This window comes from Rhinoraja longicauda, chromosome 2 (assembly GCF_053455715.1).
Source record: "Rhinoraja longicauda isolate Sanriku21f chromosome 2, sRhiLon1.1, whole genome shotgun sequence".
Lineage (NCBI taxonomy): Eukaryota > Metazoa > Chordata > Chondrichthyes > Rajiformes > Arhynchobatidae > Rhinoraja > Rhinoraja longicauda.
The window spans coordinates 92,017,718-92,044,743 of record NC_135954.1 but is presented as its reverse complement, the minus strand read 5'-3'; the positions used below and the strand labels follow the sequence as shown (position 1 = coordinate 92,044,743).

Genomic DNA, 27,026 nt, shown 5'->3' with positions numbered 1-27,026 from the left:
TCTATGCCAAACATAATACCAACTTAAACTAATCATGCACATGCTCCGTATCCCTCCATTTCCTGCGTATTTGTGTCTATCTAAAAGTTCCTCTTAAACACCACTATCAGAGACATACATTTAAGGTGAAGCAAACGGGGATCTGAAGAAAAAAAAGTCACCCAGAGTATAGCTGGAATCTAGAATATACTGCTCGAGAGAGTGGTGGAGGTAGAGGCTCTCAAAACATTTAAGAAACATCAAGATGAGAATTTGAATCACCAAGCCATGGTGAAACCAAGTTCTAATAATTGGGATTAATATCCCCTGATGGTCCCCTTAACCATGGCTACCTAAATGGCCTGTTCCAGTGCCGACTGACTAATCATAGTCATCCATCTCTTAATATCCACTTTATCACAAACACTATTTTTCTTCTCTCTAACCTTCCCCTTCTCTTCAACTTAAAACATGCCTATTTTCTAATCTGCCCCAGTTCTGAGGAAAGGCCATTAATCTAGAAAAATTAAGTCTGCGTCTCTCTCACATATGCTACCCGACCTGATTAGCATTGCCAGCATTTTATTTTTATTTTACATTGACAGTGGAAGTGGCGGCGCCTAACGGCTGCGGCTCGCTAGCAGTCTGTTCGTCTTTTTTCCTTTTTTTTTTTTTGTTGTGTGTCGGTGTTAGGATGGTTTTTGTTTGTTTTTTGGTTGTGTATGTGTGGGGGGTGGTGGTGTGGGTGGGGGGGGGTGGTGTGGGTGTGGGTGGGGGGGGGGGTGGGGGAAACCTTTCTCTTTTAGGTCTCTTCCTCACGACGCGGGGCGCGGGTCGGGTGCGGCTTGGCCGCGGGGCCTTCCATCGCCCGGTGCGGCTCGGCCGCTGGACTTAACAGTGCCCGGTGCGGCTTGGCCGCGGGGCCTTCCATCGCCTGGTGCGGCTCGGCCGCGGGGCCTAACAAGCTGGTGCGGCTCGGCCGCTGGACTTAACAGTGCCCGGTGCGGCTTGGCCGCGGGGCGCAACATCGCCGGCGCGGCTCTGCCGCAGGGCCTACCATCGCCCGGTGCGGCTCGGCCGCGGGACTTTACATCGCCCGGCGCGGCTCAGCCGCTGGACTTTTCATCGCCCGGTGCGGCTTGGCCGCGGGGCCTTCCATCGCCCGGTGCGGCTCGGCCGCGGGGCCTAACATCGCTGGTGCGGCTCGGCCGCGGGGCCCAACATCGCTGGTGCGGCTCGGCCGCTGGACTTAACAGTGCCCGGTGCGGCTCGACCACGGGGCCTAACATCGCACGGTGCGGCTCGGCCGCTGGACTTAGCTGCGCACGGGGACCTTAGGTCGGGCGAAAGCTCGGCGCAGAAAACCCCTTACATTACCAATGTTCTCTTTCTTCTTAATGATGTTCCAAACAGTTGATTTTGGTAAGCCCAAGGTTTGGCTGATGTCTCTAATAGTTTTATTCTTGTTTCTCAGTCTCATAACGGCTTCTTTGACTTTCATTGGCACAACTTTGGTGCTCATGTTGATAAACAGCAACAAAAGTTTCCAAAGGTGATGGAAAGACTGGAGGAAAGACGAGGTGCCGAGAGCTCTCTTATACCCGCATTAAGAGGCAATTAAACACACCTGAGCAATTACAAACATCACTGAAGCCATGTGTCCCAAACATTATGGTGCCCTGAAATGGGGGGACCATGTATAAACACAGCTGTAATTTCTACATGAAACCAAAATGTATAAAAATACCCTTTAATAAAATCTGACAATGTGCACTTTAACCACATGTGATATTTCCTATTACAAATCTCAAATTGTAGAGTACAGAGGCAAATAAATAAATGATGGGTCTTTGTCCCAAACATTATGGAGGGCACTGTATTTTCCAAGGCCATGGGAGTCTAGAACTAGTCAGCACATTTTGAGGCACGAAATTTAAAAGATATCTGCAGGATAGGTTTTTCACACCAAAAGGCTGGTCAATATCTGGAAAAGGCTTAGAGGTGATGAAAACAGATACAATTGCAACATTTAAAAGATATTTGAACAGTTACTTAGATTTCTGTGCTGAATATATTTCTATGAATCTGTCAAATGACAATTTGCCGGCTGAAGAAGGCCAGGGGGCGCCAACCCCCGTCCGTGAGTTGCTCCAGTACGACACCAACCGCCAACTCTGAGCCCGCAAAAAGTCAGCCTCGAGCAACGGCTGGGAGACGTCGGCGATCGTGAACAGCCACGTAAAATGACTGGCGCCGAAAACGATGTGGACCGTGCGGACGCCATATGTCTGAATAATGCTCCCATTTGCCGCGGTGAGGATGGGCCCCCGCTTCCCAGAACGAATGTCCAGCGGCGAAGGGGGCAGGACGCTCAGCTCCGCCCCGGTATCCACGAGGAAGCGGCTCCCGGACCGCCGATCCCAGGCGAAGAGGCGGTGAATCTGGCCGGCCACCGCGGGGACTATTGGCAGCCGGCCCCGGCGTTTCCCGGAAACGTGCACGGCTGGCGGCATTGTCGGGCTGCCGCACCCCAACGCTGGTGGTAATAACACCAGTACCTCCTGCTGGTGCTGGCTGGAGCCTGCTGGTGTGGAACTGCAGGTGCACGACCCGCAATGGCCACCGGGGGCGATCTCGCAGGCCTCCGGGACGTAGCTGTCACTCCTTCCATAGCTCCCCCGCCCGACCGGAGAAAATCGGGCGCTTGTCGAGTGACGTTTAGCCTACTGACGTCATCACGGCGCGCCGCCCACAACGCGTCCGCGCGCCTGTCGAGGGCCCGGGTGTCTTCAAAGGAGGCGTCTGTGAGCTGCAGGCGAATGTCGGCCGGCAGCAGGTGCAGGTACGTATACACGAACATCAGGCACGGTCTGTGCCCGTCGAGTAACGCGACCATCTCCTTCAGGAGGCTAGATGGGCGCCGGTCACCGAGGCCTGGCATGTGGAGGAGCCTTTCGGCCCGTTCCATTCGGGTTAGCCCGTAGGTTTGGAGCAGCAGCTCCTTAAGGGCTTCGTATTTACCGTTGGCCGGGGGGTCCTGGAGGAACTCCGTTACCTCTTCAGCCGTGTCCTGGTCAAGGGCTCCCACCAGGTGGAAAAACCGGGTGTTATCCACTGTGATGCCCTGCAGCTGGAACTGGGCCTCCGCTTGGTAAAACCAAACGCGAGCCCGGGTGGTCCAGAAGGTCGGGAGCTTGATTCCTACCGCGTCGACAGCTGGGGCCTGGTCGGCCTGCGAGCCGGACGGGCGGTCGGATTCTGCTTTTTTGTCCATCCTAATGAATGGACCGTCGGGGTCACCAATGTAGCGCGTCGATAAAGGCAAGGAGCCAGGTATTTCGAGAAGGTATATTTTATTGTGTAACAGGTATCAGACGGGTCTAGTCTGCCGGAATGGCTTGGCGCCCAAACCTTGTCCTTATATACCCGAGTCCAGGACCGCCTCCCGGGACTGGTCCATTCCCGTGCCGAGGGGTCGGTAGAAGTATGGACCGACCCTTGGGAGCCGCCACAGAAACATATAAAATTAAGGGATTGAACAAGCTCGATGCAGGAAACAAGCTCCCGATGTTGGGGGAACCCAGAACCAGGGGCCACAGTTTAAGAATAAGGGGTAGGCCATTTAGAAATGAGATGAAGATTTTTTTTCACCCAGAGAGTTGTGAATTTGTGGAATTCTCTGCCTCAGAAGGCAATGGAGGCCGATTCATTGGATGCATTCAAAAGAGAGAAATCTTAGGGCTAGCAGAATTAAGGGATATGGAGAGAAGGCAGGAACGGGGTACTGATTGTGGATGATCAGCCATGATCATATTCAATGGTGGTACTGGATCGAAGGGCCGAATGGCCTACTCCTGCACCTATTTTCTATGTTTCTATGTAATAAGGACATTTGAAATCACGCACTTCGTTCAGTAAGAGGAATCAAAAGGCGGATTATCATCTAAATAGAGATAGACCGCAAATTAGTATTCGGAGGAGTCATAATGTCATGTAATAGGAGCAGAATTAGGCCATTTGGCCCATCAAGTCTACTCCGTCATTCAATCATGGCTGATCCATCTCTCCCTCCTAACCCCATTCTCCTGCCTTCTCCCCATAACCCCTGACACCCATACTAATTAAGAATCCATCCATCTCTGCCTTAAACATATCCATTGACTTGGCCTCCACAGCATTCTATGGCAAAGAATTCTACAGATTCACCACAGATTCACCACCCTCTGACCAAATAAATTTCTTCCTATCTCCTTCCTAAAGGAACATCCTTTAATTCTGAGGCTATGACCTTTAGACCTAGACTCTCCCACTAGTGGAAACATCCTCTCCACATCCACTCTCAGCCTTTCACTCGGTGTCCTCTTGCATGAATCACAAAAAGTGGTTAAGATGGCTAACAGCATATTGGCTGTCATTGCAAAGGGTTTGGAGTACAAGGAGGTTTGTTATGGTTGTAGATGATGTTGGTGAGGCTCTACCCGAAATACTATGGACAGTTTTGGTTCTCTTAGCTAGGAAAATGGGATGTACAAGTAGTTTTGCTACAACACAAAATTTGCATTCCTAATACTTTGTGTAAAATTGTTTTTCAAACCAATTACATCTATGGGGAAAACTGGTTAGGGACTAGAGAGTTCCAGCTCACTTTTTTCTTCCAGGATTGTCACAAATAAAAATATTTTTAATAGTTATAACTTAGTTTTGTTACTGTAAGCTAAAGGCTGTATGTTACATTGTTTAATAGAATATCATCACAATTAAACTGACCGACCAAAGTCCGATTACTGCAGGGATGTTACTGCATGTTCCCTAGTCAGTTTTTGTTCCCAAAATAGCTTTTTTTCCAGTTCTCAATCAATATCACATACAACCAAATCGGCTCACATAATGCAAAGTATTCCCCAATCATTAATCATGTTACATCCAATTCGGATCATGGAAGTATGTATTATAGCAGAGTTACGTATACTAGCATTACAGGCAATTTAAAGGAGATTCACCAGAGTAATTCTTAATACGAGAGAGTTGTCCGATCAAGATAGGTTGAACAATTTGGGTCTATATTTATTACTTTAGAATGCAGGAGTAACCGTAGTCAAACATAAAATTCCAAAGTCCGTAGATGCTGGAGCCTTGAGTAGTAAAACTACTGAGGTAACTACAGGGAAAAACTGTTCGTTCATTTCCCTCCACAGATGTTATAAGCAGCATCTGGAGGGAAATGGACATATATTTCTAATCAGGACTCTTCCGACTGATCAGAAAATTCTGGGGAATTTTGACAGGATAGATGTTGAAATGCTAGAAGAACCATGAGATGTTGAATTGGTGGGAGACACATGAACAAAGTCAGCTACAAAACAAGGACTGATCATTTAAAATTGAGAGAACCCAGAGGGCAGCGAATCTCAGGAATTTTCTGCCCGTGAGCGAGTGATGGAGGCTAAATCATTAGATATATTTAAAGTGATGTATTGAAAGACAGAGAGGGTTTTGGGGAACTGGCGCAGGAGTTTGAAAACACCATATGTCAGCCAAGATTATATTCAGTGTTTTTTTTGTGGGATGGGGGAGGTTTGAGGTGCTAGTGGCCTACTCTTGCTCCTATTTTCTTGTGTACTTGTATTTAAAAAGGAAGAAAAAAATGCAAGTGCATTGGGGAAGCTATCATGACATCTAATTTTGTGAAATGGGGGACCGAATGTCAGCTGAATTATCTAGCTTCCAGATTTCATAATAATGAATGTTTTATCTACTGTTTCTAAATGAACCCAATGTAATATGATCCCTACCACAATTAACAGTCATGGTTAATTACACTACAGCTCCAGCTGCACTACAGAACCCCCCAATTCTTAGTCATAAGTAAATAAAGAACACAAGGCAAAGATTTTGAAAGAACAAGATTAATAAAATCTTAAAACTCACATGTTATTATGAATTGAGTTGATGTTCTAGAGTCATCGGCCAAAAGTGCTATTTTGCCAGCGTCCTCCCATTTACACTCACAAATAGTTAGAGTGTGCCGAGTGCCGGATACAGTGATGGTGGTTCTATCATTTGGTTTTATGACTTCTCCATCCTTTGTCCACCTAATGTTTTTACAGCCACTGCCCAATTCCACATAAAAAATGGCCGTGTCACTTTCTGGCACTGTAGTTTTCCTTAGAAGTTTTTTAACAATATTACCTGTATAAAAACAAAATGAACGAGAAAATGAAAAGTATGGTGTCTTTGCATTGTTTTTCTGTGACATCTCTGTGCAACCAATTGAAATGTATAGTCCAAAAAGACATCATTCATATATTTTGAAAATTAAAATAACTAAAATCTATGTTTACAATATAATTTGGAGTTATTTTTCACAGAAGAGTAAATGCCGTAGCAGCTGCGGTGTACCTGCAGTCCGTCTGTCTTTGTGTTTTTATGTTGTTTTTTTGTCTTGATTGTAGTGTAAATGTGATGTAGTTTTTTTGGGGTTGTGTACTATGGGGGGGGGGGGGGGGGGTGGCGGGAACTGTAAATGTAAAACTGTCTCTTCCGAACGGAGACGCGACCTTTTGTTCTGGGTCGTGTCTCCGTTCCCGCTGCGGTCTACCACCGGCCATGCACCTGGAGCTGGCGCCCTCCACCTGGGACTCGCTTGTGGAGGCTCCGGCCACGGGGACGTCGGAAGCTCGCAGCCCCCTGGGTGGGGGCCGACATCGGGACCTCCGGCAGCGGCAGCGTCTTCACCCGCCCCGAGTCGCGGGGCTTGGGTCGGCCCGCCGAGGGATTTTCACCGTCCGGTGCGGCCTGAAATAGGCCGCGGGATTTTCTCTGCCCGGCGAGGGCTTCAATGTCGGGAGCCCCGACCGCCCCGACATGCAGCGGCAACGGCTGTGTCTTCGCCCGCCCCAGATTGTGGGGCTTGGGTTGGCCCACTGCAGATCTTTCACCGTCCGGCGCGGCATGGAACATGGCAACTACAACAACCTGACCGCGGGAGAAGACAGCAGGGAAAGAGAAAAGACATTCTGGCCTTCCATCAGTGAGGTGGTGACTGGAGGAGACTCACTGTGATGGATGTTTCTTTTTGTTTGATTGTGTGTGTTATTGCTTATTTTTATTGCTCTTATTGTTGGACTGTGGGTAATCTTTCATTTCACAGCACATTTATGTGTATGTGACAAATAAACTTGACTTGACTTGAAACTGCTTTTTTGAACTAAAGAATGTAACACGCTTTGCTTGTAATGACTTCTTATAGTATATTCTTCTTGCCCATTATTAATATTTAATGGACCGTGTCTTACAAATCATAGTGCTTTAAATAAATGAAAATCTAATTACTGAAGATGCCGGAAATCTAAAATAACGGAAAATGCACAGCAAGTCAGACATGTCTGTGGGAAGAGAAATAGAAATATATTTCATATCAAAAGCCCCGAACATGTTACAAGGATCTTCAACCTGAAATGTTAGCCATGTTTCTTTTCTCACAGATGTGGTGTTACCTGTTGAGAATTTCTAGCATTTACTATTTTTATTTTGCCTCTAACTCAAGTTGGGTGAAGGATCTGATGCTCATAATCCGCCACCATAATCTTCTGGCAAGTGAGGCAGCAAAGACAAGCAAATTAAAAAATCAAGTCTCTTTCAAACAGTATTATGGTGGTGCAGCAGGAGAAAAATCCAAGGAATTTCCTTGCTTTGAACCTAAAAATTATTTTAAAATATACAATATGTTAAATCAGAATAACTTTATAATCACCACTGGAACATGCACAACTTGAATTCTAATGACATCTTTCTGTCGCTGAAACTAAAACATAACAGAACTGATGCCCAACAAGGTAAAAGCACTAGAATTTGTAAGATTAGATCATTCGTGCAGGCAGAAGCATCAAGTCTGTGCAAAAAGCAGGAACTTCTACAACCGCTTCAGCCTAATGATACGATTAACAGACCAATAAGGATACAAATTATAAAGTCTGGCAATATTAAAACTATTTATTATTGATCGGGTGATATTATCAGATTCCACAGAGAACCCCCAAAGATATTATTCAGTGTATACCTTTTCCAATATGCTTAATAAAGTCATAAATGTTTCCACATAACACTATCAATCACATTGTTTTGAGAAACAACTTAAAACTCAGTGGACATATCTTCTAATTAATTTAAGAATATAATTCTTGAATATCTAATGCAAATGACAAATTTACTACGTCAAGAGCTCAAAACATTGACTAGCAAATTAAACCATTAGATTAACAATTTAGCTGTTTAACAGATTAACGATATCCAGTACCATAAGAACTCTACCTTTTACTGACAACTCGCCAACTGTTCTGCTGCCTTCTTTCATTTCACAGATATAGACACCATCATCATCAGTGGTAACATTTTTGATTGTAAGTCTTCTGAGTGTGCCTTCCTCTTCCATGTTATATTTAGTGCTTTCAGTTATCTCTGTTTCCTCCAAGAACCAACTGGCCTGTATGGCAGGAGTTGGAACTTCACACTGGAGGGTTGCTGTTTCCTTCTCTGCAACTTCAACATCTTTCAGTTTAGTTTTAAAGGATACCTTCGGTTCTGAAATAAAACAATTATAAACACGTTATTATTGCTTTTATTATTTTTAAAAATCTGATTATTAAAGCATCAAATATAAATAAGATACAGAAATAAATTATAACTAAATGAGCTTCATTAGACTGGATCATTCAAACTGTTTACTAATAGCAGTCACTTCTTCATTAGATGTGAAGAAAATGCCCAAATCAAAAAACATTTAAATATAATTTTTTTTAAATTTCAAAATACTTCACACAAGTAAAATTAAAGCTAAACCGAAAGAACAAATGGTGAAAAGCATGTTCAAAAAGACAAGTTAAAGAAGGTTCTTGAAGGCTAGGGAATGCGCAAGGTGCCAGAGTGGAAGCAATAGGGAGCACAGGCAGGAGTTATTTTGTTATTGAAGGTTGTGGAAATAGAAATTGATAAAGGCATAAAGTGAGTTAATCACAGTTGGAATCTGGGTAGTGAGTAGGAGATACTGATCTGAAAACCCGATAGAAGTATATAAAATTTTGAGATGCATAACCAGGGTCGATAATCAGTCTTTTTTCCCCAGGGTGGAAATGACAAACATTACAGGACATGGATTCAAGATGATAGAAGGAAAGTGTAAAGGAAATTTAAGAGCCATTTTTTCTTTTAAACAAAGACTAGAAGGGCTGGAATATACTGCTAAAGTAGGTGATGGAAGTAGATCTGGTGACAACATTTAAAAAACACTGATACAAGCACGCGCAGGAATGGGATGGTGGGATATAGACCATGTGCAGCAAATGGAATTAGTTTAGATTGAATCATGTGCAGAAAAGAACTGCAGATGCTGGTTTAAATCGAAGGTAGACACAAATGCTGGAGTAACTCAGCGGGACAGGCAGCAGCTCTAGAGGGAAGGAATGGGTGACGTTTCGGGTCGAGACCCTTCTTCAGACTCATTAGATTGAATCATGATCAGCACAGACATGGGACAAAGGGCCTGTCCATGTTCTATGCTCCTATTCTGCATATGCATCGATTCGGCACGAATGGCATGGTAGCATAGCAACTTACAAACTTGCCAGATTCCTGAAGCACATAGCTGCCAGCCTAAATTTGTGGCAGATAGTGAATAAAAATAAGGTCTAAACCTTCTGGCATTCGTCCTCAGCAATCTATCTGTATGAAGTACACCTGTCTACAATTATAGCATTGGCAGAAATGATATCTGCACCCTTTGTGGAGACAAAAACATTTTTTCACAGTAGGGCATCTGCCATCATGCTTCGTGGCACCACACAAACATGCCAAATGTGATGGTATTAAACAAACTCTGGTAGCTTAAACAAAGTGGTCATCTATGAAGTTTGGAGGAAGAAACTGCAGATGCTGTTTTAAACCAAAGACACAAAAAGCTGGAGTGACTCCACATCATCGTCTACACCTCTCGTTTCCCTTATCCCCAAGAAGGGTATCATCGCAAAACGTCACCCATTCCTTTTCTCCAGAGATGCTGCCTGTCCCGATGAGTTACTCCAGCTTTTTGTGGCCATCCATGAAGTGTTCCAGACCAGCATCAGCAGTCCATCATGGGTACTTAGAAACATAGAACATAGAAAAATAGGTGCTGGTTTAGGCCATTTGGCCCTTCGAGCCAGCACCACCATTCAATATGATCATGGCTAATCATCTAACATCAGAACCCAGTTCCTGCTTTTTCCCCCATATCCCTTGATTCCTTTAACCCTAAGAGCTAAATCTAACTCACTCTTGAAAACATCCAGTGAATTGGCCACCACTTTCTGGCAGAGAATTCCACAGATTCACAACTCTCTGGATGAAGATGTTTTTCCTCATCTCAGTTCTAAATGGCCTACCTTTTATTCTTAAACTGTGTCCCCTGGTTCTGGACTCCCCCAACATCTGGAACATTTTTCCTGCATCTAGCCTGTCCAATCCTTTAAGAATTTTATTTGTTTCTATAAGATCCCCTCTCATCCATCTAAATTCCAATGAATACAAGCCCAGTCGCCCCATTCTTTCATCATATGTCAGTCCCGCCATCCTGGGAATTAACCAGGTGAACCTACGCTGCACTCCCTCTATAGCAATAATGTCCTTCCTCAAATTAGGAGACCAAAATTGCACACAATACTCCAGGTGCGGTCTCACTAGGGCCCTGTACAACTATCCATGTCAATACCCTAATCCCAATACCATGTGCTCTAATTTTGCACATTAATCTCTTGTGTGGGACCTTGTCAAAGGCTTTTTGAAAGTCTAGATACACTACATCCACTGGGCTCTCCCTTATCCATTCTACTTGTTACATCCTCAAAAAATTCTAGAAGATTAGTCAAGCATGATTTCCCTTTCATAAATCCATGCTGACTTTGACTGATCCTGTCACTGCTTTCCAATGACCTCCATCGATGGGATCTATTGGAGACGCTGCCTCAAAAAGACAGCTAGCACCAAGAACCCATACCACCCATGCCATGCTCTCATTTCACTCTGTCATCGGAAAGAAGGTACAGGAGTCTGAAAACTGTGACCTTGAGGTTCACAAACAGCTTCTTCCCAACAACCATCAGGCTATTGAACACTACAAAAGTCAACTAAACTTCAAAGTACAAACTGTCTTCGTTGCACTAGGGACTTTGAGCATTTGTTTTGCTTTGCACTAATATTGGGGGTTTTATTTATTGAATGTTTTTGTTTCTTTTATTATGCCATCCATCGAGTACTGTATTTACAGACCTGTTATGCTGCTACAAGTAAGAATAATTATTCTGTTTTGGTGCATATGACAACTAAACTCCACTCTTTACAAAGTTTCACTCACATTCTTATTGGACACTATTTTAAAAATATATTATGACAATGGATACCAAATATTATGGACAGACATGATAAGCTTGTGAAATATCTCAGGCATTCATGGAAGCAAATTGTCATCACAGACTAAAATACGAATACAATTAAAATTATAAAACAAGTCCAAGCAGAAATAACATGTAACAAATAAGCTTATGATGAATTGAGCTAATTAATTTTAGTAAATGAAAAGTGGGTAGATTAGGGTCATAAAAATAATTCTTGTTTTGTGTGCTTAAAGTATTCAAACCATTCTGGACTATGGATTTATTTTGAATTGCTCCTATACTCAACCATATATACACACAACAAATGTTTTTGGGAAAGAAAAGTGAAAGTTCAAGTATGGGGGTAAGCACCGAAACATGTGAATGGTTCAGTTGGAAACACCACATCTTTGAGTCAAAGTTTGACTATTCAAGTCCCATTTCAAAGACAAATCCAAAAGGAGGTTTATGCACCAGTGAAACATTGAGCCAATGCTCTATTTTTGGAAACAGTCCTCTGGATGAGACAAAAAACCTTGGCCCAAATGCAAGCAGATTTTAGTAGGCGATAACGATTGAAAAAAATAGATACACTGCAGTTGGTGGGACTTGGTCAGGTTGCCAAGAATGACTGAACTTCAAATATGTATCAAATGCTGTAATGTGCTTTGGGACATCATGAAAAGAATATAGTTGTTATCAACATTTGAATATTTTTATGAGGTAATTTACCAATACATTACATAAAAAGAAGCATGGTCCATTCATTTCAGATGGATTTAAATGATTTAAAAAATGCAGGTTATTTGTTCATTTTTTATTATTTTATCATGTATTTAATTAATTTCGGAAAGTCCAAGATATAGGTTGGTTTTTTTTAAATGACCAAATTATTTAAATCCATTTTATTTGCTTTTAAATGTCTCTAATTATCAGAAATACTTAATAATTTAAAAGGCCTTAAAAGACAATAAAGAGTCATTAAGCCACTTCAGGATCACAGCCTTGGGACATTCAGCTGTCTGGGACCTTGCCACCATCACAACTCACCCTGATTCACTGAACAACTGTGACAGCCAAACCTTGAGGTCAACTTGAATACCAGACCTCAAATGGAAATTATGACAATGGAAAAAGTCCAGGAGAGAACAAGGGCGCAGGCCAGATTGAGTGGAATAGAGTTATTCAAATTTCTGTTCCTAACTTATTAGGAGAGAAAATACAAGATCTTAGTTCAAATTACACTGGGAATTATGTACAGTCATCTTGGCGATTCTGAAGGTATACATGCTAGACATTTTTTTAAAGCCTGTGAAAACGCACGAATCAACTGCACGGGCTTCAAATCTGGAGTTTTTTTTGTACAAACTACCCAAATACATTGCTTTATGCAAAATCATGAATCAGCTGATTTTCCTAGAAAAATTAAGACACAAATAGCTCAGCTATTTCTCTTCAACATATTTGGTGAATAGATCAGCAAACTAGTACAATTCAATGCTGAAATATCAGCATATAACAGCAAATGGACTGCTGTACTGGTTATGTGGCAGGATGTCACAGAAGCAAGATGTTACTGCCAGTGTAAACAATATGACCTCCTCAACACTGGAGAAACCGAACATAGATTAAGTAATCACTATGTGCAGCCCTTGCATTCAGTTCTCAGGTGTGACTCCAGGCTTCCTGTTGCATGCCAGTTTCATTCTCAATCCCACTCTCATTCCAACCTGTCTGACTACAGCCTCATCTAATCATACTCTCACACAAGGACCCTGCACCCTCTGGAATGAACACAGACTTTTCTAACTTCAGGCTCTTGCATCATCATTTCTCATAATTATACTTAAGGACCTTTCTCACCGCATTTGTTTAAAATGATAATTTACCCTGGACCAACCACATTGAAGCTGCCTTCAAGAAAGCACACCACTGCCTCTCCTTCAGAAAACTAAGGATGTTTGTCATATCTGAAATGACTTCATGCTGCCTCGGGAATACAGCCAACATAATCAAGGACCATTTTCACTCCAGCAATTCCTTCTTCTCCCCCCTCCCATCAGGCAGAATATACAAAAACTGGAAAGCACAGACCACCAAATTCAGGGACAGCTTATTCCCTGTTGTCAGACTATTGCACTGTTCACCCATAAGCTAGAGTATGGCCCCGATGTTCCAATCTACCTCATTTCGGACTTTGTACTTTAAAAAAATCTGCACTCTCTCTGTAACTGTAATGCTATAATACTATATTCTGCACTTGTGTAGTTTTCTCTTTGCACTACATGTTGTATTTGCGTATGGCTTGATTGTATTCATTTATAGTATGATTTGATTTGACTAGATAGAATACAAACAAAGCTTTTCAATTTATCTCAGTACATGTTACAATAAGCAATACAAGAAAATGCAACTTTAATGCCTTATATAGCTGTAACATGTCAAGACTCCATAACTTACTGCCCTAACTGAGGTAAGCATGCCAAACGTCTTCACTATGCTATCTATCTATGTCACCACTTTCAAGGAACTTTGTCCTTGCACCCCTATATCTCTGTTATACAACACTCCATGACCATGCCATTTATGGTGCAAGTCCTGCCCTGGTTTGTCTCACCAAAGTTCAACAAACATCCAAATTAAACTCGATTTGCCAATCTTTCCTTGTCCCATTGGTCCAGTTAATCAAGATTCCCTTGTAGATAACATTATTTAAAGTCTGCTAATATCACCAAATTTAGCATCATCTACAAACCGTAACTTTTGTATTAGACATCATTCCTCCACTCTGCACTACTTTCAAAATAAACTCTCGATTCTCCCCTACTTCTGAGACAGTCTCACAAATCCTCTTTACTCTTTCCACACAAATGCTGCTTGACTGGCAAGTTCAAGAATTGCTGTTTTTGTTCCAGATTTTAACAAGTTTGGCAAGCCTCTAGCTGGAACAAGTTACAAAGGTTTAGAGTAGATTGTCCAACATTTCTAAGATTTTGTTTAAATGGAGGCAAAAATCACTGGAGATATGTGCATGGGAAATAGTGTCTCACAAATCTGATAGAGTATGTTGAAGAGATCACCAAGAGGATTGAAGAGGACAGGTCAGTGTATGTAACAAGGCCTTTGACAAGGTCCCACATGGCATCCTGGTCTGCAAGGTTAGATCACAGAATCAAAGGCGAGCTAACCAAATGGATTCAAAAGTAGCTCAGATGAAGAAGTCAAAGGATAAGTGTGGAGGATAGTTTTAATTTTATGGCCTGTGGCCTGTTCCAGCTAGAGTGCCATTGGGGTTGGTGCTAGAATTTCAGTTTGTTAATTTCAGTTTGTTAATTACATCAGTGATTTGGATAACAATATAATTAACATTGTTAGTAAATTTGCAGAAGACACCAATATTGGTGGTATAGTGGACAGTGAGGAAGGATAGTTAAGTTTACAACATGTTCTAGATCAGTTGCAAAGGTGGGCCATAGAATGGTAAATGGAATTTAACTGTGATAAGTACAAGGTGTTGTACTTTGGTATATCAAACCAGGACAGGACATACACAGGTACATTGCTCCTTAAAAGTGATGGGTCAGGTGGACAGTGTGGCGAAGATGATGACTGGCACACTTGCTTTTATTGGGAAGAGTATTGACTACAAAAATTGGCACCATGATACATGTCGTTGGAAAGACCACACTGTGTATGGTGTGCAGTTCTGTTTGCCCGGCCAGGAAGGATATCATTAAGTTGGAAATTGTGCAGCAAAGATTCACCTGGATGTTACCTGGACTTACAAATTTGAGTGATAGGGACAGGTTGGAAAGTCTGGGACTTTTTTTGGGGAGTGTAGAAAGAGATGGCTTGAACTATGGAGGTGTACAAGATCATGAGGGGCATAGATAAAGAGACCATTTACAGTCTTTTTCCTGAAGTTACCGAATTCTAAAACTGGAAGACATTATCTTAAGGGGAGAAGGAGAGATTTAAAAGGGATTTCAAGAGGCAATGTTTTCCACTCGGAGGGTAGTCTGTATCTAGAATGAGCTGCCTGGGGAAGTTATAGAATTGGATATAATTCTGACTTTTAAAAGGCATTTGGACAGATATGGATAGAAAGGGTTGAGGCCTATGGACCAAATGCAGGCAGTGGTTCAATGGTACTTTATTGTCACATGTACCACGGTACATCTAAATTAATTTTGCATATAGTTCAATAAAAATCTTACTATACATAGAACAAGAGTGTAATAATAGATTGCAGAGGCATGCAATTGTATGCAGAGGCACGGCTAGCAAAGTATGTCAACATGGTCGCATGGACAGGATAGGCCAAAAAGCTTGTTTCCATGAGGTATAGCTGTATGACTCCGACTGTCAAAATTAATCCAATTTGCATCAGTTGTCATTAACAAGTTATTAGTATACTCTGTAGTCTCTAGGTCTCTGTATGCCTGTAACAGGGTGATTATCCCCTTTTTATTTATCTACTACACCCAAATAGCCTCACTAGACAAACTCAGCCATATCAATGTACCTGTCTAAACATTCTTTAAACATTATAATTGTACTCACCTCAACTGCTTCCTCGTGTCAACTTATTCCATGTACACACCACCCCATGTGAAAACATTGTCTCAGGTCCCTTTAAATCTTCCCCAATCATCTTAAATTTCACGGTCACTATCAGTACACACATACAAATTAGATGGTGGAGGAAGAGGACACCTGGCCCCTCAAGCATGCTCTGCCATTTAGAAAGATCAGTTGATTTGGTAATTTGTTTCAATTCTACACAGTAACCTTTCATGGGCCTAGGGCCTGACCTTTTCTTGGGCCTAGTGCCTGAATCTGTGCTGTATAACTCTATGACTCATTGGTAGTCAAGGCAGATACTACAATAACATTTTAAAGATATTTGATACATGGATAGGAAAGGTTTAGAGGGATACGACCCAAACGTGGGCAGGTGAAACTAGTGCAGAGAGCATCTTTGTCAGCATGGCAAGTTGGGCCGTAGGACCCGTTTCTGTGCCGTATGGCCCCATCACTCATATACCCACCACTCTCCGAGTGAAAACTAAACAAACTCGGGTAGGAAACTTGGTTGGCATCGATAAAATTCAGTCAAAGGGCCTGTATCTGTGTTATGTAACTCTACAACTCTTTGAAATAACAGATTGTCATAAAAATCTAAGTGGGTCATGATTTCCTTACCTGTGTCTTTACCTGGTCTAGCCTATATACGAACCTGGACTCATACCTATATGGTTGCCTCTTAACTACATGCAAGGGCATTTGGGGTTGGGCAATAAACAATGAATCACAATCTCCTAATACTAATTTTGCCTCTCTTAAACAGGAACTGTATATTTGAAATAGTGACCCCTATTTCTAGATTCTTCTACCCGAGTAAACTTCCTCTCTACTTCCACTCTGTCAAGACCTCTCAAGATCATGTTTTCATCAAATCTCTCATCATACCTTCTCAGTCTTCCAAACTCCAGCCAATATAAACCTAATCTCTCCATTCTTTCCTCACAGGACAACGTGGTTCTTCCAAATTTCAGTCTGATCAATCTTCTCTAAACTGTTTTTAAAGCCTAATGTAAATAAGCACTAACTTAAATAAGGATATGTAAATATAGTACCCTGTAAACAACATAAACAACAAAGTTCAATATATTTATATATTTTTAAACAATAATAGTGCAAAGACAAAAACAATGTCCTCCAAGTCTATGTAGTTTGAAGCTTCAGGGTTGTTGGGAAGAAGCTGCTCCTAAACCCGAGTGTTACAGTTTTCAGCCTCCTATACCTTCTTCCCGATAGCAGGAGTAAAATGTGAATGCGACCTGGGTGGTGTAGGCCTATTGAACATTTTTCCAATAAATTGCAAGACCAGACAGTTGACATCTCATGTAGTACATGCTCACCCAAGACCATTAGCTGTTGTTACTAAACTAATCCCTCCACTAAGTATAAAGTATCTAGGTTTAAGTCCCCCTTCCTATTCTAAATCTACATCAACACTTCAACCATTACTGAGAGTGCCGCACAGCCAGCAATGGGCATGAAAACAAAGCCCATTGGGTTTCAGGTAATAAAAAGTCATAAAGTCCTAGAGTGAAACAGACCCTCCAGCCCACTCGTCCATGCCGACTAATATGCCCAATCTACGTTAATCCCATTTGGCCCACGGCCTTCTAAACCTTTCCCATCAATGTATCGATCCAAGTGCTTTTAAATGTTTTTATTGTAACTGCATTCAGTACCTCAGGCAGCTCTTTCCATATATTCACCACCATCAAAGTGAAAAAGTTGCTGCTCAGGTTCCTGCTAAATCTTTCCCCTCTCACCTTAAACCCATGTCCTCTGGTTCTAGATGTCCCTACCCTGGGTAAAAGACACTGAATTTACCCTGTCAATTCAATTTATAACTTTATACACCTCTATAAGTTCACCCCGTAGTTCCCAGACTTGAGGCTCACTATTTTTAATTTCCGGCTCATTGTGAAGAGACATTGACCTAAAATCTTAAATCTTATTCTTCCACCACAGATGCTACTTGAACTGTTGAGAATTTCCACCAGGTGATGTTTCAAATGATTGGACAGTTGTTCCATTGCCATTTGAGGGATCTGGGTATGAGCAAATTGACTGCCCCTGTTCCGGCCATATTCTGAGGATTCAGAATGCAGATTGGCAGTTTTTTTAAAATTGTCATGTGTCCCGAAGCACAGCAAAAAATGGTTTGCTTGGGTGCTATCCAATTTAAATGAGACCATATCATGCACAGGTACAACCCTGACACATGTACATCATGTTCTGCATAGTGAACAAAAGGTGGTGGATAACATCCGGTCTATCATAGGCCCTCCCCACCATCCAAGGGATCTATCGGAGACACTGCCTCAAAAAGGCAGCCAAAGACCCACACTACCCTTGCCACGCTCTCATTTCACTCCTGCCCTCGGGCATAAGATATAGGAGCCTGAAAACGGCAACGTCCAGGTTCAGGAACAACTTCCTCCCAATGTTAGGAATGTTCCATCACGTTCTTGAACACTACCAATACTAACTAAACTATGAACTGTAAACTGTCTTGGTTGCACTAAGGACTTGCAGCTTTTTGCAATAATATTGATTTTTTTTAAATTGATTGAATCTTGTTTTGGTGTGTAAGGAACTGCAGATGCTGATTTAAGTCGAAGATACACAAAAAGCTGGAGTAACTCAGCGGGACAGGCAGCATCTCTGGCATTTGACTGACATCTTCAGACTGAAGGGTCTCGACCCGAAATGTCACCCATTCCTTCCCTCCAGAGATGCTGCCTGACCCGCTGAATTACTCGTTTTTTGTGTCTGTCTTTTGTTTATTATGTTATCTATGAGTACTTTGTTTACATACACGTTATGTTACTACATGTAAGAGTTTTGTTGTTTTGTTTTCGGTATATATGACAATTAGACATTTGATTCTCTCCTGGGTTAGCGTGCAGGTTGGGAATAACCAAGAAGACAGCAATAAAGAGAATTTGCAGGTTGGGAATAACCAAGAAGACAGCAATAAAGAGAATCGCGTTTACCTTTAACGATGACCAGCACCGAGCTGTAATTCTGCCCGGCCAAGTTGGAGGCGGTGCAGGTATAGCACCCGTTGTCGCTTTGCTTGCAGAAGAGGATCCTCAGCACGAAGTTGTCCTCGTCGTCGTCGAAGATGACATGCCTGCGGCCCGGGCTGATGATCTCCCCGTCTTTTTTCCAGATGATTTCGGGCCGTGGTTTTCCCGTCACTTGGCAGCTGAGCTTGGCGTGCTTGCCCTCGGTGACGGTGCAGGTGCGGGTCCGGGTAACGGTCGCGAGCGGGGCCCAGCTCGTGCGCGCGTGGCTCGGGCCTCCCGCCTTCTCATAGTCTCGCGGCGGCGGCCGGCCGTCGACGGGCGAAGACAAGATGGACGAGGCAGCGGCGATGGTGTTGGCGGAGGAAGACGAGGAGGAACCCGACGCCCGAAGCTGTTCCCGTCCCTGCGGACCTTCAAGCGGTGAGAGGACGACCAGGGCAGCCACCGCCTGACACTCGCCCAACTCGTTGCGACCCGTGCAGGTGAAGGTGCCGCCGTCGGAAAACCTGACGCAGCAGACCCTGAGGGAGCCGCCCGCCGCCTCCACCACGTACCGGTTGTTGGCGTCGTCGCCCGGGCCGCCGCCCAAGGCCTTGTCCTCTCTCTGCCAGTGGACGGTGGGCAGCGGGCTGCCTTGCACTTGGCAGCAGAAGCTGGCGTCGTCACCCAGGCAGATGCGCAGCGAGCTGGGCTTCAGCACGAAGTGAGGCGCACAGCGGGAGCCGGCGGCTTGCGGCCGGGCTCCCACCTGAAGGGTGACCGCCGCGTACGCTTCCCCTACTGGGTTGTTGGCACGGCAGATGTATTGGCCACTGTCCTCGCTGCACAGCTCGCAGATGGTCAACTTATACAGGTCGCCGTCCTCCGTCGTCCTGAACCTGCCCTCCGGCCCGATGGACTTGTTGCCCTTCTCCCAGATGACCAGCGGCGCCGGGTTGCCGATGATCCGGCAGGCCAGCGTCGCGTCCTTGCCGGCGGTCACCGCGAAGGTCCTGGGCCGGCTTAAAAACCGGGGGGCTCCGCCAAAATCCATCGTCGACCTTGATGGGAGTAAATTGGGGGGGATTGGGTGTGGGTGGGGGGGGATTGTGGGTGGAAAAAAAACAAGCACAAATAAAAAATCTTAAACTTCGAAGGTCAGGAGAAGTAGTCTCGCAAAGTATAATTCCGAGCGCTACTCCATTCGAGGTCGAAGAAAAGTCGTCAATCACCAGCCTCCCAGAATAGCAGCAGCTGTCCCCACTTATCTCTCCTACATGTCCATTTGTAGAACCGCTGCTTGACAATACGCCCTATTAACAGCTCAATGTGACCACCGACTTCGGAGTTTGTGTCTGTAAATGAGCCTTACATCCCCCCTCCTCCTTTTGTTAAACCAACACCTTCCCATTTCAGTGTTATTTGCACAACTCCAAGCACTGAGTTTAGAGTTTGTAATTGTCTTATCACCAACTCTTTTGTGTTAAACCACCTTCCCGTCCCAGTGCTATTTGCACAGCCCAATGTGACCGCCAATTTTAGAGTTTTAGACTTTAATAGCGTAATTAAGAGCTATGCATTCCGAATTTGCTTCTCCCTTTTTACTAAACCAACACATTCCCGTTCCATTACTATTTATTCCCGTATCGTTAAACGATCTGTAGCTCTATTGAAATTATAAAATGTACCTTGTTTAAAAACTCTGGAAATCACGAATATAAAAAGCCAAAACGGAAGCCAAGCAGCCCGGCACATATGATTGTAATTCCAAGTACTTGTTCAAAAACAAATTTCGAAAGATCGGATACAAGTTAGTGAAAGTTACTGGCTGGGACTCATCCCCCAGTCCCCTGCTGTAGGTTTTCGATTTAGACTTGCACCCCGATCGGTCCTGAATGCTGAACCGTTGACGTACTTTGCTTCACTCAGCCGAAAATCTAAAATAGATTGGTGACATTTGCGCAAGAGAGGGTGACAGATCTCGATCGAAGGGGCAGCGACTCGAAACACTCTCTCGGAAACACTTAGGCAGAAAAGTTTGGGGTTTCGTGTATTCTAATTTCCTGTACATATAACCCGCGTTACCGGCACCGCCTAAATGTTATAATATAATTTCAAGTACCTATTAATTTACTAATAAACAAACCACTCTGGGAAACGGCCAACTATTCTGCCTTTTTACACTCCCTCGATTGAAGAATGGTTTGCTCTATAATGTAATCTCACTAAGACTGACGATAAGATTGACAGCGGCAAACGTTCGCAGCTTTAAAATAAACCGTCTGTAATTCTATACCACTTTGGCTTTCAGTCTTTAATACTCCGTTTTGAAGTAGAATATCAAAGATTTCCATGATCTAATGCATTTTGTAATAAAATGTGAAAAGAAACATTTGTCTCCCATATGTGATAATTTGAGTAATTACCATAAATTCAGTAATTTGAGAGATCTGATGTTCTTAATTTATCACTTAGTCACAGGTAGCTCACCATCAATTAAATTGATCTACTGGTCAGCGCCAATTCAGTGTCTTGATGTCTAAACCGAAATGTCAACTAACACTCTGTCTCAACAGATGTTGCCTTCTCTGCTGAATCCCTCCAGCAGTTTGTTTTTGCTGCAGCTTCAATGCTTCTATTCCCACCCTGAATCTATTGGCAATCTTGCATCAGATGCTGTTTCCCATATTTACTGCAGAAAAGCACCAACAGTATTAATAAAGGAACTGCTCAAACTTAGGAATGATTTTATTTCTGTTTCAATGGTCAGAATTCCAATTTAAATAATTGCAAAGAGTGGTATCAAAGAATTATGCATCCATTTGCAGCTGTATTGGCTCTTGATTTTTTTGTGTACATCTAATGTCTCATTCAAAGTTATTCTTCTGTTTCCACCACTACAGTGCTGGTGGTGTTTCATGTCATACACATTTCCTGCACATCTGCCCTCAGATTGTTGTTTCTATGAAAATAGATTTTGCTCATTTAATTCAAGTAGGAATAAGACTACCACTCAAGTTATCATGGGTGTTTTTTAAAATTTTCCTGTTTGTTCCCTGGAATCTTTGATTTCCCCAGCTATCCAAAAATCTATCTTGTCCTTAAATATACATTGATCTTTTAAAATCACATTCCATAAAATTAGTTTTATTTTAAACAACCCAAAAAGACATATCCTCTAAATTCATTAATTAGTAGGACAAATTTGAGGATTATGGATACATGGGTGTGGAAAACAATGTATTTTATACTGAAATACAGTTTAGAACCATTCTCCCTGAGATGTTCAAAAACATAACAATTTTGAGGTCATTAAGAGGTAGATTCTCAAGCTCCAATGTTTCACCCAAAGAACACGAATTGTGGCTTCAGTTGTATCTGTTCACATATGGAATAATTCAGTTTTTTGTTTAATGGACGGATGGACACTAATACACTATTTTGTAAGCAAGAGCACCTGCACCCAATAAGGTTCAGATGAATATAATTAGATGAACTCCTCTTCAACACAAGTGTGATGTGACACAATCACATTTCTAAGCTTGTGTTCAACTCAAGTTATTAGATGCATGTTCTTTAAGGGTGATAAAATAAATCCATAACTATTCTTGGCAACCAATAGACAAGACTTGCAGATGATAATCAGCCAAAGTTAAAAATGCTGGTTCATGTATAAATGTACCCCGCTGTAAAAAAGAATGACAGTGATGAAAATTGCTTCAATTTACTTGAATTGCAATTTAAAGGAAAAATGAAATAAATTCTTGAGGCAGAATGTTTGTTATTTGAAGTAAAATTAAAATTTTGACAGGTCTGACCAGCAACTGAAACAATTGTAACACGAGGCATATCGTGGCTAATATGCCTATATTTTTAAAAATGCTGCAGCTAGGGAACTACTGGACGGTGAGTAACAACTGTGATGGGAATGTTACTGGAGGGGATTCGGGGGGACAAGATCTAGCATTTAGAAACACAGGAATTGATTAGGGATAGGCAACATAGGTTTATGCATCCAAATTTGGTTGATTTTTTTGAAAGGTGACAGGATTGACAAGAGCAGGGGGTGGGTGTTGTTCAAATGGACTCCAGCAAAGCTAAAAACGTCAAATTCCTGGGCGTGCATGTCTCTGATGATCTATCCTGGACCCAGTACATTGATGCAATCGTATACAAAGCCCATCAACGCCTCTACTTCCTTTGAAGATTGAGCCAAATTGGTATGTCAACTAATGTACCCTTGAACTTCTACAGATGTACACAAGAGAGCATATTGACTGGTTGCATCATGGCCTGGTTCGGAAACCCGAATGCCCAGAAACAAAGATTACAAAATGTAGTAGATGCTGTCTGTTCCATCATGGGTCCGACCTCCCCACATTTGAAGGGTTCTACAGGAGTCAAGGACCCACACCACCCTGGTTATGCTCTCGTTTCAATCCTGCCATTGGGAAAAAGTATGTAAAAATCAGGGACAAGGATTTTTCTTGCAAGTTGATTTTTGAGTAATTAGAGGCCAAATGACAAATTTTATAGATACTTATCATTGTAGTGCTCTTCAGGATTACATTCTGCACCAAAAGAATAATATATTCACTATGAATTGTCTTGAGCGTTTTTAGATAATATTTGAATTGCACAGCAGGTATTGACTTTGTTATGCAAAATGGAACGTCCCCAAAGTTGTCCAGTTCATGCTAATATATCTACAACTCTCGATTGCCACTTGGAAACTATTCATGGCACACAAGCGCATCGTAAAGATTCCACAGACTCTCAGACTGAAGAAGGGTCTCGACCAGAAACATCACCTATTCCTTTTCTCCAGAGATGCTGTCTGACCTGCTGAGTTACTCCACCTTTTTGTGTCTATCTTTGATTTAAACCAGCATCTGCAGTTCCTTCCTACACATAGACTGGGGGGCATTGTTTTTGTCTTTGCACTATCATTGTTTGTTTGTTTTTATATACTGAATTTTGTTGTTAATTATGGTGTTTACAGAGTACTATGTTTAGATATCTTATGCTGCTGCAAATAAGAATTTCATTGTTGTGTTTCAGGACTATTGTCTATTGACATATGACAATAAAACACTTGACTCCTTTGACAAGGTCCCACATGATAGGCAAGTCTGGAAGATTATATCACACGGGATCCAGGGTGAGCTAGCCAGTTGGAAAGAGTCAGAGTGTGGTTGGTAGTTTTTCAGATTGGATGCATGTGATCATTGAAGTGACAGGGATTGTCCCTGGTGGTTATATTAATAATTTGGATATAATATTGTTAATATGTATGGCAGTTTCTATACCTTCTCAAAGTCCAACTTCGATAGCCATTACTGCTCGGGGATATGGTGGAGATATAGCTTAAGCACACCGCACTCTAAGATAGCAAAAACAAATCTTCCAAACGCTGTTTCTTGATTAATTGGTATTTATTAAAGTAGCACAAATCAAAAGAATAATTCATAGCTTATCGTTCTTATCAACTGTTTCCTCTTCAAACAAAACAGTCGTTACCATGTGGTAAAAAACTGTTTTTTCTCCATCCTCCGAGACTAAACTGACCCCCAATCTCTGTGGCTAGGCTAGCCTCCTCAGATGTAGACACGCCCCTCTACATATCAAATCCCACCTTCCAAATTACAGACAGAAGAAACTAGAAATATTAAACACGGCCATAATATAATAACAGTAACTAATTTAAGCGTAAATGGTTCCTACAAACGGGCCACGGGTTCGACCATCCAACCAATCCCTATGTCCCTACAAGCTTAACATATATCAAAAACAAAAGTATAAGAAAATAACTGCAGATGCTGGTACAAATCGAAGGTATTTATTCACAAAATGCTGGAGTAACTCAGCAGGTCAGGCAGCATCTCGGGAGAGAAGGAATGGGTGACGTTTTGGGTCGAGACCCTTCTTCAGACTGATGTCAGGGGGGCGGGACAAAGGATATAGGTGGAGACAGGAAGATAGAGGGAGATCTGGGAAGGAGGAGGGGAAGAGAGGGACAGAGGAACTATCTAAAGTTGAAGAAATCGATGTTCATACTACTGGGCTGCAAGCTGCCCAGGCGAAATATGAGGTGCTGTTCCTCCAATTTCCGGTGGGCCTCACTATGGCACTATATGCATTATATGTTAACATTCAGGCTTCTTTAGCGATTCTTCAATCTTCTCCTTCACCTTCTAGAAGCAGACATATCTTGGTTATCAGTCTTACCAAGATGTTGTTCTTAATCTGAAGGCGTACTGTACACACAAAACCTTTAATGTCTGCCATGATCTCCAGTATCCTACCCAACAACCAAGAACCTCGTGGTGCAGTAGAACCAACCACCAAAACGATATCACCTGGAATAAAATGTCTTCTTACTCTCAACCATCATTGATGTTCTTGGATTAGAGGCAAATATTCTTGTGTCCATTGTTTCAAAAAAAGGTCTGCTATTGTACCTGTCTCCATCTGCGTCTAATATACAAATCTTCCTTCACAAAGGGCCCAGGTGGTAACATTGGCTTGGTTTTCAACAGAAGAATATGATTTGATGTAAGTGCTTCCAGGTCACTCGGATTATCAGAAATCTTGGTAATGGGTCGATCATTCAAAATTGCTTCAATTTCACAAAATAAAGTTTGCAATGCTTCATCGTCCAGAGCTTGTTTAAGAACCGAGCGCAGCACATTTCGAACCATGCGGATCAATCGTTCCCAAACACCGCCGTGATGGGATCCCGCTGGGGGATTAAAATTCCATCGTATCCCTTGCAGAAGCATATCATTCTGGATCTTCTTTTGATTCAAGCCTTTAAGTGCTTCTCTCAATTCTCTTTCTGCTCCAACAAAATTCGTACCATTATCTGATCTTAATGATAAAACTTGACCTCGTCGACAAATATATTTTCATAATGCATGAATGCAGGAGTCTGTCAAGTGTAGATGCAACTTCAAGATTGCCATGCAGGTAAAGATTACACCATACCTTTTTACCAGACTTCGTCCTCTCTTGACCTCTATAGGACCGAAATAATCAACTCCTACATCTGTAAATGGAGGATTATCAGGTTGAATCCTTTCCAGAGGCAAGTCCGCCATTTTCTGTTCTCCAACTTTTCCACGCTGTCGTCTACACATAACACAATTCCTTATGACCTCTCTTGCAGCTGAGTTAGCTTTGACAATCCAGTATTTCTTACGAAGTTTCGACAGCATAGAATTTCTTCCTCCATGTCCAATCTGTTCATGAATATGTCATAACAGTAATGTTGAAATATGAAAGTCCTTCGAGAGAATAGGATGCTTAACCTCTTCAATAATTCAAGTTTCTGCAAATGCACCATAGATTCTTTTCAGGATGCATCACTGGTTGGTATAACTGCTCTGCCCAAGACTGCAAAATTGCCAATGCAGCCCAGTCCATCACACAAACCATTTGGAGAGCTCTATAGCTAGGAAAGGTATAGAGAGATATGGGACTAGCTCAGAAAGGCATCTTGGACAACATGAACGAGTTGGTGTGAAGAGTCTGTTTCTGCTCCATGACATGCACGAACCCTTTAGCACTGCCAAGATCAACTACAGCTCAAATGCCTGAGAACTCACCCCATTGAGATCTAGGAATTGACAAGAGCTTGTGAAGGGCAGAGAATCTGTTGGCACCAATTAGAAGGAGCCCTAAGAAATAGCTCAACAAGGATCAATATCTATCCTTCAGACAGTATCACGGATCACCCTGATTCAGCCCTAAAGTGCTAGATTTACCCATTTGGTTGCAAACATCAGTTGCTAATCTTGACATTTTGAAGTTACTTCATCCATAAGGTTTTAAATAAATGACATTGTTCAGGCATGAATTTTCCGCGTTTCCGCATTTTTTAAATCAATTTTCTACGCTTTTTGCATGATTTCCGCGTTTTTCACTTTGCCAAATAAACGGAGAAATCGGATCGGAAAAAAAATGATGTGTAGACTTGTAATGAACACTCGGGTTCCTCTAGAGGTCACTAGGGGTTCCACGAGAAATCTCCCTCCCCTACCCACCGCCCGGG

At 42.5% G+C, this 27,026-nt stretch overlaps 1 protein-coding gene across 1 annotated transcript in view; it reads right to left on the bottom strand.

The window, feature by feature from the left end:
* The window catches only part of obscnb (obscurin, cytoskeletal calmodulin and titin-interacting RhoGEF b), a 368,207-nt gene extending 348,180 nt beyond the window's left edge, over nt 1-20,027 (bottom strand). Inside the window, exons 1-3 of the mRNA XM_078423526.1 lie at nt 18,959-20,027; nt 8,290-8,559; nt 5,908-6,168 (exon numbers count right to left, since the gene is read on the bottom strand). Coding sequence (XP_078279652.1) covers nt 5,908-6,168; nt 8,290-8,559; nt 18,959-20,027 — 1,600 coding nt within the window. The remainder of the gene's footprint in view (nt 1-5,907; nt 6,169-8,289; nt 8,560-18,958) is intronic.
* Nucleotides 20,028-27,026: the final 6,999 nt, after the last annotated feature.